Here is a 15,723-nt window from a genome sequence, read left to right as displayed (position 1 = left end):
GGATGAGTATCTCTATATATATAGGGTGCAAATCTTGGCTACCATATCTCATATCCAAGAAAAACACAAAGCAAATAACAAAACCCCCCTTAACCAATCTACCTCTTGCGCTCTTATAATTCTAGCACAATTAATTGCAAAATGAATAACCTTTCAGTTTTCTTCACTTTTTCTCTCTTGATGTGTCTCTCTCATGCAATAGAAGTTGATTTTTGTGTAGCAGATCGTAGTCTCCCAAGGGGACCAGAAGGATATGCTTGTAGAGATCCTGCTACTCTAACAACAGATGACTTTGTTTACACTGGTTTCCGTGGTGGCAGAACGATCACAAATGTACCCGGAAACAACGTAACTCTAGCATTTGTTGATCAATTTCCAGCTTTAAATGGTCTAGGTATTTCTATGGCAAGGTTAGACTTTGGTGTCGGTGGAGTTATACCTGTACACTCACACCGAACATCAGAAGTCCTAATCGTGTCAAGAGGGTCAATAATTGCGGGATTCATTGACACAAACAACACTGCATATTACAGAAGACTTGAGGTTGGAGATGTTATGATTTTCCCACAAGCCATGCTTCATTTTCAAGTTAATGTTGGTACAACCCCAGCTACCGCATTTGTTAGTTTGAATGGTGCAAACCCAGCAATTCAATTTACTATGAACTCCTTATTTGGCGGCAATTTACCCGCTGACATAGCTCAACAAATCACTCTTCTAAGTAATGCGGAGGTAATGAGGATGAAGAGGGCATTTGGCACTGCTTAAAATTTTATTTAAGTTAACCTTTATTGGTCACCAAATCAATCAATTTATTCGTTTGCTCAATAAATATATGATGATAACATCTGTTTTTTGTTTCAGTTCTTTCATATTATTTATCGCTTTGAGTGTATAAAGTATGTCTTGTAGTACATTCACAAGTAAATAAAATCATTCGTTCCAAAACAATCTATACTTCTATTATATAGTCATTCTATCAATATCGAGGATAAAATCTTTGTCAGCTCATCGTACATTAAACACATCGAGGGTGACAGAATATTCATATTTTGTTCAAATACGGAGTTCGGATTGAAAAAAGTTCAGAATTTAGTCCAATTCAATCAAAACCTTTTGGACTACACTGTACTAAAAAGTTTGAACTAGATTTACACTCGGATTTTTGAGTCTAAAGAATGTCAGACGGTATTTCGGTTCATCCACTTTGAGTACAAAGTCCAAACTTAAGTTCAAACTTTTTGAGCACTATATCTGTATTGAAATACATTAATGTCGAAATATTTGTATTATTTAAGAAATACAACTGCATTTCAAAGCTTATATATAAATACAAATGCTATTATATATATATATATATATATTTGGATTAATCTAAAATATCAATTTTCAATAACTTTTATTAATTGATTATTAGTTATTTTGCTCCTTTGCATGAATAGGGTCTAATTCTATTCAACTTATATTTTTTTTCTAAATTTATCTTTTTTTTCTTTCTAGAATGTATATGTGAAGAGAATACGTCTATTAGTTAATTTGTAAGTTGTAATACTGTAATTAAGAAGAGAGATTAAGGATAATGACAACAATGACCAAACTCCTATAAGTAGCATCTATAACCTATCTCCAATATCCTAGAATGCGGCCACTGCCGCAAGTTCCAGCTCCAAATTTTAAAATATTAACTTTTTTATGAATTTTTAGTAATGAATAATATAATAATCAAAGTTAGCCATTGTCAATTATACAAGGAGAAATGGAGCATTTATATAAAAAGGGAGGGAGTCGCAAGCTCGGGAGATAATAATATTTCTCAAACATGGATTTTTAATATTTTTCATTTAATCATGTCAAAGATATTTGAAGTGTAAAAACCAATACAAGACATGAAATTATTACTAAACTACAACTTGTGTACTGCACGAGATTCAAAATATATTATTTAAGCAGGTAGGGTAAATGACAAACTATACTTACATGACATAACTACCAAAGTGTTTAGATTAGGGATGTTCACAAAAAACCGAAACTGAAATATTGTAGCTAGGGATGGGCAAGGGTCGGGTCTGGGTCGGGTCTGGGTCGGGTCTGGGTCGGGTCCAGCTGGACCCTAGACCCGGACCCTTTTTTTTTTTTTGCAAACCCAGACCTGAACCCGGACCCTAAGGGTCTGGAGGGTCCAGGTCTAAATTCTTTATTTTGCCAAAATTTCAGCATTATTAATATCAATAATCATCTGAAATTCGTATGAAACAAACAAAAAAAATCGCATGAAACAAACACAAGAATTCGCATGAAACAAACACAAACATATAAATTGCAAAAAAGAAACAAACACATATTTATAAACTGAAAAAAAAACGAAACAAACATATTTCACAAACATATAAACTGAAAAAAAAAGGGAAACAAACACAAACATATAAACTGAAAAAAATGAAACAAACACAACTTACATAAGAGTTCAGAATGGGTGTTTTGGTGTTTTAGTTTAAGTTTTAGTCTTTTAGAAAATCAGATTGCTTTTTTTATAAAAAAAAGTGAAAATGAGTTTAGGGTAGGGTCTGGGTCCAAAATTTTAAGACCCAGACCCGGACCTTAAAAAATTCACTTGGACCCAGACCCTTAGGGTCTGAAAAAGTTGGACCCAGACCCTTAAATTAGGGTCGGGTCCAACAGGGTCTGGGTAGGGTCCTGGACCCATGCCCATCCCTATATTGTACTGAAAAACTAAAAAATCGATCAAAATGGGCGATTATCGAGCCGTAAAAATTTGGGATTAAACGGTTCAGTTACCTATCCGGTAAATATTACGGTTGACAGTACGGTTACGATTATGATTTTTTATAAAATGGTTAACCAAAAAATCGAATAAATTTATATTATATTATTATTATATATTTTTTTATAATAATTATATTAATTAATGTTTTTTAATTAAATATAAAAAATTAGTAAGTAAAGTAGTGTAGAGTCTGTAGACCCATTTATGTGAGAAAACATAAGTCAGTAAGTAAGCCTTAAACCAAAAGTCAAAAATATAATAAAGCCCGAAAGTTCAAGATAGAGTAATTGACTCTCATCACTTCATCAGTCATCAGATTCAGCTCTAACTGTCTAACCCCCAAACTTTCCTCTTCGGGTTTCCATGAGAAAAGATGAAGCAGAACTAGGGTTTCCATTTTCGACTCTCATCACTTCATTACTCTCACACACTCTCTCGTGGTCTTTGACTTCGAGTCTCCTATCTTCGAGCAACATCACTTCGATTCTCCCGACCATCTTCGATTTCGAGCAACATCACTTCGAGTCTCTTGGATGTATTCAACTTCGAGCAGCAGCGGCGCTTCGAGTTCCCTTCTTCGAGCAACAGCCTTGAAGTAGGAATTTGATATTATTTGTTTTCAAATCTGAATACTAGCAGTTTTGGTCGACTGTGTAAGTTTGTGCATTTGTTGTTGCTGTTCTGTTTCGAAGATGACTGTAAGGATGAACTACTCTCTGCCATAGTTTAGAGATGATTGTGAACTACTCTCATTGTGAACTACTCACTGTGAACTACCAACTTGTAATAGTTTAGATTTTTGTGCTTGTTTTTTCTCAAAACTATGAGATATGTATTTATTGTATTGTATGATGTGGAATGTTTTAGAGATGATTGTCTTTTATAGAGAATCTTGGTATTAATCAGTAGTACAAAATTGTCAATTTGCATCGGTTTATATGCGTCGCACTACAGAAGAAGTGACGCAAAAGCTCAGGAAGAGCCTATTTGCATCATACATCAGAAAACTTGCGACGCAAACACTCACATCAAATGAGTGGAAGGGTCATTTGCATCGCATCATTATGAGGCAGGATGCATATGACGAACCGGATTTACGTCGCACGTAGCTCATGTGTGTCGCACATGATGTGCAACGTATGTTTTTTTTATAGAATTAAAGATTTGGGTTTATCTATGTCGCATTGGATATATGTGCGACGCAGATAAGCATGCATGCTTTCCCTTATTTTCAAACCCTAAACACACATCAATCCGTCACTCTCCCTCTCCCTCCCTCTCCCCCCCCCCCCCCCCCCTTCTCTCCCTCTCTCTTTTTCTCATACCACCAGTTCTTTTCCTTGGTCTTCCTTCACAATTCACGAATGCTCCGACAACACCGACAACCACTGAATCCTCCGATGCGACAACACAAAAAACGAAGGGCGGCTTTTCATCCATTTTTTCCCCCGATGAGCCCTTCGAATTCCTCGCTGCTAACATGGTATTTTTCATTGATTTTTTCCTCAAATTGAAGGGTGATTTTCTCGCTACTATTTTCTCAAATTCAAGAATGAAAATTTAAGAAGAACGAGAACGAAGTTCGATCTCATTTTGGCGATTTAGCTTTTTTTAAATATATTTAGTGCAATTTCATTCTTGTATGTTAGATCTGATTTTTTTTAGGTTCATTTTTTAAATTTCCTTTTTTGTGTCAGATCTGAAAATTTATGTTTTAAATTTCGTTTTTTAAATTTTTAATTTTGTATAGATTATGGTTGATTGCTTCTGTTGATTTTGTAGTGGTTGATTAGGAGAGATTGTTGTGCTTTTATGTTTTTATGTCAGTTGAATTTCATTTTTAGTGAAGTTGATTCAATTTCGTTTTTAATTTCGCTGCTCTGCGTTATTCTTCTACCTTCGATTAGTGAATTTAGAATTTAATTTCTTTTTTTTCTTTCTTGTATTTTAGGATTAATGTGTAGATTTATACTTTGTATTCATTCTCGCATACGTGAATTTATTTTGTTTTTAACAAAAATTACCCATTTACGTCGCATGCAAGACCATGTCCGACGCAAATGGACTTTTTTAAAATAAAAAAAATGGTTATTATGCGTCAAACTTTGACTAATGTGCGACGCAAATCAGTGTGGCTTGCTGGGCTGTTGTCTCCATCTGCGTCGCATGTTGGTCAATGTGCGACGCAGATGAAACACAATTTGTGTCGCATGCTAGGAAGGGTCCGCCGCAGATAGCTGATCAACTACGTCGCGTCGTTGTCCGACGCAGATCTTGTATCCTGTTCTGCGTCAAGACCTTTGTCGTCGGAACCATGTACGACGCAAATGGGCACCTCGCATCCGACACAAATCGTCATTCTATACTAGTGAGTGGTATATTATTTATGTTGAGAAAAATTTGAAATCTAATATATAAAATTAATGGTTAACCGAAAAACCGTATCGAAAAATTAGTTAACCGTTTATGCATTTAGCGCTTACCGGTTTGAACGGTTACAGTTTTCAAATATGACGAACCAATACTTTCGGTTACCGTCCCGAAATTTTATTTCGGTACGGTTAACCACCCATGCATGAACACCCCTAGTTTAGATAGTTTTAAATACATATTAATAGTTAGGTTTTAAGATTAACATTAAAAGAGCCCCCAAAATAAGATGTTAGTTATGTATCATGCACATGGGCTTTATAAATCGTTAAACTCAATTCATCACCATTACTACCATGAATTATTTGAGAAGCTTAGAAAATTTTATTCACTAATACAAAGGATAGTAAATTTGTTGAGCAAAATTTTATGCTGCTGATTGGATAGCTCACCGAAGGCACTCCATTTTTAATCTTATCTCTATTGGTTTAATTCTCCTGATGTTTTGTTTTCTTGATCATCCGAAAGGATATTTTAGAGCGATCCTTATCTTAGGATCCTACCTAAGTTTTTCTTTCCTCTATTAAAAAAAAACTACAAGAGTGTTACTTGAACCAGGACATGGCCTCCAATGATTTGAGGCATGTACTATATTTTGCACAAATATGAACTACATATACCATAGCAAGTTGATATTAGATGCTATATTAGTTTTTATGACTTCTTGTATAGGGTTTATAGTTCAAACCTTAATACTTGCACTTTTTTTCGTTTCTTGAAGAAAATAATACTCCCTCCGTTTCATTTTAATTGTTACCCTTTGATATTTTACACTATTCACAAATTTCACTTTGACCATCATTTGTGATTTATACGCGGATGAAAATATAGTCATGTGGGATTTTGTTAGATTCATCATAACATGTATTTTATTAATATGTATCTTTTATAATTTTTACAAATATAAAACTAAAGATATATGTCTTCAAAGTTTTGCATTGGCATGCGTTCAAAGTGTAAGTGTGTAGATTAAAATGAAACGGAGAGATTATAATTATGGATCCGCCACTGTGCCTTGCACCCAATAGAAAATTAGAAAACTGTATTAATTACATGACTTTGTTGAGGAATCAAATACAAGAGTCCATGAAGGATAGGAGTTAGCTGTTAGCTCAAGTGGGTGGAGTGCTCCCCTTGGCTCCTGAGGTCAGGGGTTCCCCAGCATTATGCTGGGGTATTTCCTTAGCATGCTATGCATGCCTTACCAGCTAATGCGTTGGTGTTTCCTACAGGCTAGTAGCCTTGTAGATGCTAGCCCTTGGGCTGACTTAATTTCCTGATAAAAAAAAAATACAAGACATGGAGAAAAGTACAAGAAACTAATTACGTAATAATAGCAGTAAAAAAAACTATAGACAAATACAAGAAACACATAAGAAGATACAGTAATACCGAGTCCATTGATAAAAACACTATGCAGATCATGTGCTATATTCAATCCATGCAAGAGTATAATTAATAATCACCCACCATCTATGAATTTTCCATATAGCTGAAATGCAATATGTTATTTTCAAAATTTCAATTAATTAAGCTCGGTATTTTGCACAACGCGTCTAATTGAATTTTTTATTTTCGGTTACTGACTACTTTGTTGAATAGTTGAAGACAAAATAGCCCCGATAAAGGAGGCTTTTTTCTAAAATCTTGAAGAGTTGTGTGAAAATTGACTTATGGCTTGAGCAACTAATTTGCACCGGAAAATAAAAAATGTCTAGTAGTCGCCTTTGGTTGACAAAGGATGAGTATCTCTATATATATAGGGTGCCAATCTTGGCTACCATATCTCATATCCAAGAAAAACACAAAGCAAGTAACAAAACTCCCCTTAGCAAATCTACCTCTTGGGCTCTTATAATTCTAGCACAATTAATTGCAAAATGAATAACCTTGTAGTTTTCTTCACCTTTTCTCTCTTGGTGTGTCTCTCATGCAATAGAAGTTGATTTTTGCATAGCAGATCGTAGTCTCCCAAGGGGACCAGAAGGATATGCTTGTAGAGATCCTGCTACTCTAACAACAGATGACTTTGTTTACACTGGCTTCCGTGGTAGCAGAACGATCACAAATGTACCAGGAAACAACGTAACTCTTGCATTTGTTGATCAATTCCCAGCTTTGAATGGTCTAGGTATTTCTATGGCAAGGTTAGACTTTGGTGTCGGTGGAGTTATACCTGTACACTCACACCGAACATCAGAAGTTCTAATCGTGTCAAGAGGGTCAATAATTGCGGGATTCATTGACACAAACAACACTGCATACTACAGAAGACTTGAGGTTGGAGATGTTATGATTTTCCCACAAGCCATGCTTCATTTCCAAGTTAATGTTGGTACAACCCCGGCTACCGCATTTGTTAGTTTGAATGGTGCAAACCCAGCAATTCAATTCACTATGAACTCCTTATTTGGCGGTAACTTACCTGCTGACATAGCTCAACAAATCACTCTTCTAAGTAATGCAGAGGTAATGAGGATGAAGAGGGCATTTGGCACTGCTTAGAATTTTATTTAAGTTATCCTTTATTGATTACCAAATCAATCAATTTATTCGTTTGCTCAATAAATATATGATGACAACATGTGTTTCTTGTTTCAGTTCTTTCATATTTATCCCTTTGAGTGTATAAAGTATTTCTTGTAGTACAATCACCAATAAATAAATCATTCATTCTAAAACAATCTATACTTCTATTATATAGTCATTCTATCACCATCGAGGATAAAATCTTTGTCATCTTGTCGCACATTAAACACAGCAAGGGTCACAGAATATTGGTCGTTTGTTCAAATACAGAGTTGTGTCCTGTTAGTAGTAGGGATATAAGCGGATTAAAAAAAGTTCCGAATTTAGTCCAATTCAATCAAGACCTTTTGGACTAGAGTGTACTAAAAAGTTTGAACTAGATTTGCACTTAGATTTTTTAGTCTAAAGAATGTCAAACAGGATTTGGGTTCATCCACGTTGACTACAAAGTCCAAACTTAAGTTCAAACTTTTTGAGCACTACATTTGTTTTGAAATACATTAATGATGAAACTTTTTGCATTATTTAAGAAATACAACTGCATTTCAAGGCTAATATATAAATACAAATGCTATCAGATATATATTTTTGAATTAATCGAAAATATCAATTTTTAATAACTTTTATTAATTGCTTATTATTAGTTATATTATTCTGTTGCACGAATAGGATCTGTTCTATTCAACTTTTTTTATTTTTTGAATTTATCTTTTTTTTCTAGAATGTGTATATAGAAAAGAATACGTCTGTTAATTAACTTGTAATATTGTAATAAGAAGAAAGATTAAGGATAATGACAATAATGACGAATCTCCTATAAGCAACAGCTAGAACCTATCTCCAACATCCTAGAATGCGGCCTCTGTCGTAAGTTCCAACTCCAAATTGGTAGCAATGCGCTGATTTGTAATGCACAGCGCGCTATGTGTGCACATTTTCACTACAATTTCTAGTGCATAGGGGAATGAGAGGCCAGATTAGGGGTGGCAATGATGCGAATCAAGTTCGAGTTTGACCTAGCTCGACTCGGCTCGTTAGCATTTCGAGTCGAGTTTGAGTTGAGTCGAGTTTTGACTGAACTTTGATGGAGTCGAGCATTGACCGAGTCGAGCTTTGATCAAGTAGATTTCGAGTAGCTTGTAAGTATCTCATGTTACAAGCAACAAAAAGGTAGAAGAAGTAGGTCTTGCAGTACATTCACCAATAAATAAAATCATTCAGTCTAAAACAATCTATACTTCTATTATATGGTCATTCTATCACCATCGAGGATAAAATTTTTGTCAGCTCATCGCACATTAAACACAGCGAGGGTGACAGAATATTTGTAGGTTGTTCAAATACGGAGTTGTTTCTTGTTAGTAGTAGGAATATAACGGACTGAAAAAAGTTCAGAATTTAGTCTAATTCAATCAAAACCTTTTGGACAAGAGTGTACTAAAATCTTTAAACTAGATTTGCACTCAGATTTTTGAGTCTAAAGAATTTCCAACAGGATTTGGGTTCATCCATTTTGAGTACAAAGTCCAAACTTAAGTTCAAACTTTTTGAGCACTACATTTGTTTTGAATTACATTAATGTTGAAAATTTTGGACTATTTAAGAAATACAACTGCATTTTAAAGCTAATATATGAATACAAATGCTATCATATATATATTTTGGGATTAATCTAAAATATCAATATTTAATAACTTTTATTAATTGATTATTAGTTATAGAGTTCTGTCGCACGAATAAGGTCTGTTCTATTCAACTTTTTTTTTTTGGATTTATCTTTTTTTTCTAGAATGTATATGTATAAAAGAATATGTCTTTTAGTTAACTTGTAGTACTCTAATTTAGAAGAGAGATTAAGGATAACAACAACAATGACCAAACTTCTATAAGCAACACCTAGAACCTATCTCCAACATCCTAGAATGGAGCAACTGTCCCAACTGAAGTGCAAAGGGGAATGAGAGGCCAGATTAGGGGTGACAATTATGCGAGTCAAGTTCGAGTTTGAGCTAGCTCGACTCGGCTCGTTACCATTTCGAGTCGAGTTTGAGTTGAGTCGAATTTTGACCGAGTTTTGACTGAGCTTTGACGGAGTCGAGCATTGACCGAGTAGATTTCGAGTAGCTTGACAGTGTCTCATGTTACAAGCAACAATAAGGTAGAAAAATGTTGAATTTAGGTATTTTCCTATTGATAATTGGGTATTCGAGATTCTCACGAGTTATCGAGTCGAGTATCAAGTTGCTCAAATCGACTCACCAACATATTGAGTCGAGGTCGAGTCCGATTCGAGCACACTCGAGTCGAGTCTTGACAGGGTCGATCTCGAATAACTCGCGAGTTGTCTCATCTCATTGCCACCTCTACGGCCAGATGGGTATGATCTGGTAGGGGCAGTAACAACACTACAACACTATGCAACAGGTCTTAGATGCCAATGCAAATAAGCATAAACCAAGATTGCGGCAAGAACACTCGAATCAAAACACTTGACAGGATCGATGCAATCATGTTAATGTTAGACTCTATGTCTTAGCATGTTGTGACAGATGCAATTAACGAAACAAATAACAATGAACATTCGACACAAGAATTAATGTAGTTCACTAACAATGTGTTAGCTACGTCCAGTGGCAGAAGAAAAACGGTTTTATTAGGCTTAAAAGAGAGTACAAATTACAGAATAATTAGGAAGCAGAGGTTAATAATAGGGTTTATATAATACCATACTAATTAACCTAAACAGATAAGCCTAAACCCAACCCTAACACCAGATAAATAATTCAAGGCATAATTCGATATAGCAACTACTACATCTCACTGCCTGCTTCTTATGTTCAACAAATGAAACAAAACTTATATGTCACATGCTTCAGAAGCAGGAGCTTTTGGAATTTGGACAATTTTTAAGTTGCAATAATTGCAAGGTATATATGTTCTGCTAAGTAGACCCATTAGGTAGAGCTACATCAGCATGCTTTTCAGATTTTACCCAATTAATGATGTTTAAGTACAAGTATGTGTTCAAGTGGCTAACTTGACTACTTTGTGCAACATTTTCAATTTTTGGCCGAAAGGTACGTCCCACTCATGTCCGAGTGTCAATGATCTAACAAGGATACCTGAGGTGAAATATAGAGTCCAAGTAAGTTCAACAATGGAGGGAAAAGATGGGATGCTGCTGAGAGATTAACAAATTAAGCAGAAAATCAATCTCCAAACTATTTCTAAAATAGAACAAATCATCAAAGATAGAAAAGAGCTCCATCACCATGGTTTTGCATCTTCAGCAGAGTTCAACAATGGAGACGATAGAATTTGAGGGGTCGAGTTGCACACGGAGAAATGAGGGAAGCAGAAGAATGACTTGGATTTGTGAACGATTGCCAAAGTTAATTTTTTTAATTTTTTTGTTGCCCTTTCTAATATCTGCACAGGAAATGGCCCAATTTCCTATATAATAAATTATGGGTTCTCACTTCTCAGACATAGCAATCGGGGAAAATCTAAATTTACGAATGAGATGCTCATTCACAAACAAGCCATAAGGAAGTTCCTCACATTCTCACACTCTGCACAATAAACTAGTGTTGAAGTATGAAAATGGGTATGAAAATGGGTATGAAAATAAAGTATGGAAATGGGTACAGGAATACAAGTCGGCAGTCGCAACCTAAATTTGTTAAATAAGCCCGAAAGTATACCACTTGCATGTACCAATTTACCTTTTTGGATCGCAGTTTATGGAGGTTTAGAAAATTAGGTAACAATTAAAATAAACCTTAACATGGATTTCCCTTCATTTCTTTGGAATGATTGAGAAAATTTTTAGTTGTACATTCTGATATCCCCTTATTATACTGTAGCTCCGTCTTTATCATATACAACAGCAAGCAAGGACTACTCAGCAATTAGAACTTGCAGATTCACAATTACGCTTCAGCATCCTGAACAAAAGTTGAATATGCAAGCAATGGATGATAATTTTCTCGGACCGTATTGTAATATTCATGCTTGTTGATCAATAAGATTGAGTAAATTCACTAATTATACTTCCAATAAGTTGTTACAGATGCAAATGATATAATAGTGGGACAAAAGGGTCCAAATCAGAACCTAAACAGGGAACCAATGTAGTCACTGTACATTGATTAGCAGTAACATAATCAGTCGTTACCAAGATTAAGAAACAGTTGAGCTAGAAATATTAAACATCGTTCTCAATGCAAGTGTGAAGATATTGGATGCAGCTGACGGTAAGATGAATGCCAGAACAAATATACAGATAAGAAAGGAAGTGCAGGAAATGTTATGCAACTAGAAAATATTGCTGACCAAAATTATGTGATTTTCTATTATATACCTCAAAATTTTGTTCTCCTACTGTACTTAATTTGCTCCTTCAGCATGTATTTACATTTAGCCATCGCGTCCTTAAAATAAGTCACATACAAGAGCTTTGGACTTTCAATCTTCCACCACGTTGATACAGCAGCAAGACCACATTCAATCAAATCCGATAAAGATTACCAGTGGTCTCTACATGAGCATTTTCCATCAGAGAAACAGTGAAAACCTGACGTGTCTCTAACACTTATCTCTCTTTTAGTGACTCTTGACACATACTTAAAGAAGTTATGGCAATCGCCACATAAAAGAACATTCTTCGTAACTCTAATGGGTTTCCCTGGCATGGTCGTCAAAAGGCCATATGTCACTGCTAGTTTCGCACTATGATAGAAAAGGAAATCCTTTTTCTGGTGCTCCTCCACTTCATGGAGAACGAAGCTAGTATCAGGCACATATCCAGCTTTTAAGCATTCCAAGATCAGGATTTCCAATCCACTATAGATGTCTTTCGATTGAGAATGATTTCTATCTCTGGTATAAAATGAATGAACCTTGTCTTGACGAACTATCCAACTACGTGCTGGATGTTTTCTGATCCCTTTCTTCCTCATCTCCTCCCTAACATTTTCAGAGCAATGCCATCTACCAGACGCAGAGAACAAGTTTGATACAAGTATAAACGTCGAAGGATCCTTGGGTTGTATAGCTAGAATTCGTTTTGCTATCCTCTTTCTAATCACTGAGTCTGAATGAATATCACAACTACGAAGTAAAGCTTGCCAAACTGAGGTTTTTGGCTCAAAAGGCATCTTAGATATTATATCCTCAGCCTCCTCAAGGAAACCCCAGTCACCTAGAACACTAACAAAGGAGGCATAATGATCTGAAGTAGGTTTGACATCATATTCCCTAGTCATTGAGGAAAACAATTTCCGGCAATCATGTAGCATGTTTGACCTGGTATGCCGGAAAGAAGAAATTATTAGAATAAGTGTGATTGAGTCTGGCCTTATGTGTGACCTCTTCATCCTCAACCAAACAGCCAGCACTTCATCACCCTGCCTCAGAAGAAGGTAACCTGCAATCAAACAATTCCATGATACTACATCACGTATGGGTAAGGAATTGAAAAATCTCGTAGCACCTTCCATGTAACCACATTTTGAGTACATGCTGATGATGGCATTTCCCAGCACTACATCATAAAGATGCCCGCATTTTAGGGCATGACAATGCATTTGCTCTCCCATCTCCTGAAATCCTAGAGCTCCACAAATTCCAAGTATCGTAGTTGCTACAACCTCATCAACTACCAGGATTTCTTGAGATTGCCCCACTTGAACAGATTCATTGCTTCCTCTGGCTGTGCATTTCGAGCATATCCAGAAATTAGAGATGTCCATTTTACTGAAAGACTTTGGTCACGTTTGCTCTGATGAAACATCTTTTCAGCATCAGTCATTCTTCCACACCTTGTGCACATATCTAGTAGTGCTGCTTCAATACAGGCATTTGATCGAAAGCCAAACTTAACCACAAAACCGTGTATTTGCTCACTGAAATCCTTTTCTGCCAACAAGCTACATGCGCTAATAACACTTGTTAGTGTGTGTTCTGTTAATTCAACACCATGATTAACCATTCTACAAAAAAAATATAAAGCTTTTAAACCCTCCATATTCAAACAAAGCCCTGCCAGAACAGCATTGAAAGAGACAGCATTTCTCTCTGGCATCTTACCAAATAATTCTAAAGCTAGCTCCACCATCCCAAACTCCATCAAAGCGGTAATCATACTCGTCCAAGAAATGACATCCTTGATAGGCATTCTTCCGAATACTGCCTGCACATCTTTAGCACCGCCACACTTGGTGTAAAACCCAATAAGCGAATTACTAACACTCAAATTATTATCAAACCCCATCTTAAGTGCATGAGCATGAATTTCTCTTCCCAAAACTCGAGCAGAACACCCAGCACAAGCACTTACAAGGCTCGAAATCGTTATATGGTTCGCTCTAAACGCATCACTTCTCTGCATTTCACAGAACAACTGAAAACCCCTATCATACATTCCTTCACTCACAACCCCAGATATAACTGTATTCCATGTTGCAACATCTCTTTCAGACATTTCATCAAACAACTGAAGTGCATCATCTAAACACCCACATTTGCTATATAAACCCATCAAAGCATTGACAACAAAAGTAGAACACAAATACCCAAACTTAACAACCAATGAATGAACCTGAAACCCCAACTGCAACCCATAAATCCTAGAACAAGCAGTTAAAAATGCAACAAAAGTGAACTCATTTGGCTCGATACCTCTCTCTCTCATCCTCATCAGCATCCGAATCGCCTCGAATTCGAACCCGACCGACTTCGAAAATCCAGAGATAATAGCAGTGTAAGACACAACATCAGGGTTTGAAATTCCTGAAAACACATTATAAGCATCAGAGAGAAAACCCAGTTTAATATAAGCAGTAATCAATGAATTGAGCAAGTAATTGTCCTCTTGCAGCTTCAAAATCAAGGAATGAAGAGCTCTTGCAAGCTCAACATCATTGTAACGAACAGATAATTGAAGTAATTCAAGACATTTATTGTAGAGAAATTGGACATCTTCTGATGAAAGAGAGTTTTCTGGTGTATTAGAGGAAGAAAAGGGGAGATGAGTTTGCTGGTAAAGTGGAGAAAATTGTGGGTTAGAGTGGAAATGAGGAGGAGAAGAAGAGGATGAAACTGGGTGGTTTTGAAGGGTGAATTTGGAGAGAGAAAGTGAAGAGAGTTTAGGGGGGAAGTGAAGAGGAGGGCGGTGAAGGAGAGGAGAGAGAAAGAGAAAGAGATGAGAGGTTGATGCCATCAATGGCGGGAACCATAGCAGCCTCTTTGCTTGCTAATGTTTGTGTTATCCTCAAATGGGTGTTGTCGTGTTGATATTTTTTTTTTTTTTTGACGTGTTGATATTACCCAACCGAAAAAACTTGAACATCTTTGGACCTTGGTCTTAGGATATTTTAGAGAGCAAAAAATGTCCCCCAATGGCAAATGGGCATGAATTTAGGATCCGGCCTAGACCCGATTCGGCTCATCTCTATTTTTATAGGTATGAGTTAAAATTTTGAGACACATTGGATTCAAGTCGGATTTGGATTTGGGTGCTAACATTTGGGTATGGGTTTGAGTCTGTATTCATCAAACCCAGACCCGCCTTAGTCCCTACACCTTTCTATAGACTCACTTTTTTACATATTAAATATGTGTGTATATTAATATGAAATATATAAAGAGTTAATAAAACTTTTTATCTTAACATTTAAATTTTAAGTTTTACACACAACTATTGAATCAAGTGGCTCAAGTCCTCTTTCGCATTTCATTTATTGACGACCCGAATTCAAGTCAGCATGTTGTACAAATTTTAATTAAAAATGCTTTTTAGAAGAATTATCATTATTTTCGTTTTTTAACGATTCAATAACTGAAAAAACGGGTGTAAAAAAATTGTGAGATAAAAAAATCGAAACTCCCAATAAAATAATTGAGACCCATTTTGACCCAAGACCTGCTAGAACCATTAGATTTGGCCATTTGGGTAAGGGTCTAGATTTTTGCGACCC

The 15,723-nt window shown here is 35.9% G+C and overlaps 3 protein-coding genes across 3 annotated transcripts; 2 read left to right on the top strand and 1 right to left on the bottom strand.

The window, feature by feature from the left end:
- Window positions 1-37: 37 nt before the first annotated feature.
- On the top strand, window positions 38-863 carry LOC104898546 (auxin-binding protein ABP19a). The gene has a single exon (XM_010685641.4). The coding sequence runs from the start codon at window positions 142-144 to the stop codon at window positions 766-768; it is 627 nt and encodes a 208-aa protein (XP_010683943.2). The 5' UTR covers window positions 38-141; the 3' UTR covers window positions 769-863.
- Window positions 864-7,017: 6,154 nt separating this feature from the next.
- LOC104898545 (auxin-binding protein ABP19a) lies at window positions 7,018-7,815 on the top strand. Its single transcript, XM_010685640.4, is given in 2 exon segments — window positions 7,018-7,139; window positions 7,141-7,815. Coding segments are annotated over 2 exon segments (624 nt in total). The 5' UTR covers window positions 7,018-7,095; the 3' UTR covers window positions 7,721-7,815.
- Window positions 7,816-10,623: 2,808 nt separating this feature from the next.
- LOC104898544 (pentatricopeptide repeat-containing protein At5g03800) lies at window positions 10,624-15,109 on the bottom strand. The gene is given in 3 exon segments (XM_010685638.4): window positions 10,624-10,866; window positions 12,108-13,424; window positions 13,427-15,109. Coding segments are annotated over 2 exon segments (2,694 nt in total). The 5' UTR covers window positions 14,967-15,109; the 3' UTR covers window positions 10,624-10,866; window positions 12,108-12,270.
- Window positions 15,110-15,723: the final 614 nt, after the last annotated feature.

The sequence above is a fragment of the Beta vulgaris genome, chromosome 7 (assembly GCF_026745355.1).
Source record: "Beta vulgaris subsp. vulgaris cultivar EL10 chromosome 7, EL10.2, whole genome shotgun sequence".
Lineage (NCBI taxonomy): Eukaryota > Viridiplantae > Streptophyta > Magnoliopsida > Caryophyllales > Amaranthaceae > Beta > Beta vulgaris.
The sequence above is the reverse complement of the archived record's forward strand: the minus strand, read 5'-3'. Positions and strand labels throughout refer to the sequence as shown.

Excerpts from the sequence above, each read along its gene's own strand:
- LOC104898546 (XM_010685641.4), top strand. The coding sequence starts at position 142 with ATGAATAACCTTTCAGTTTTCTTCACTTTTTCTCTCTTGATGTGTCTC.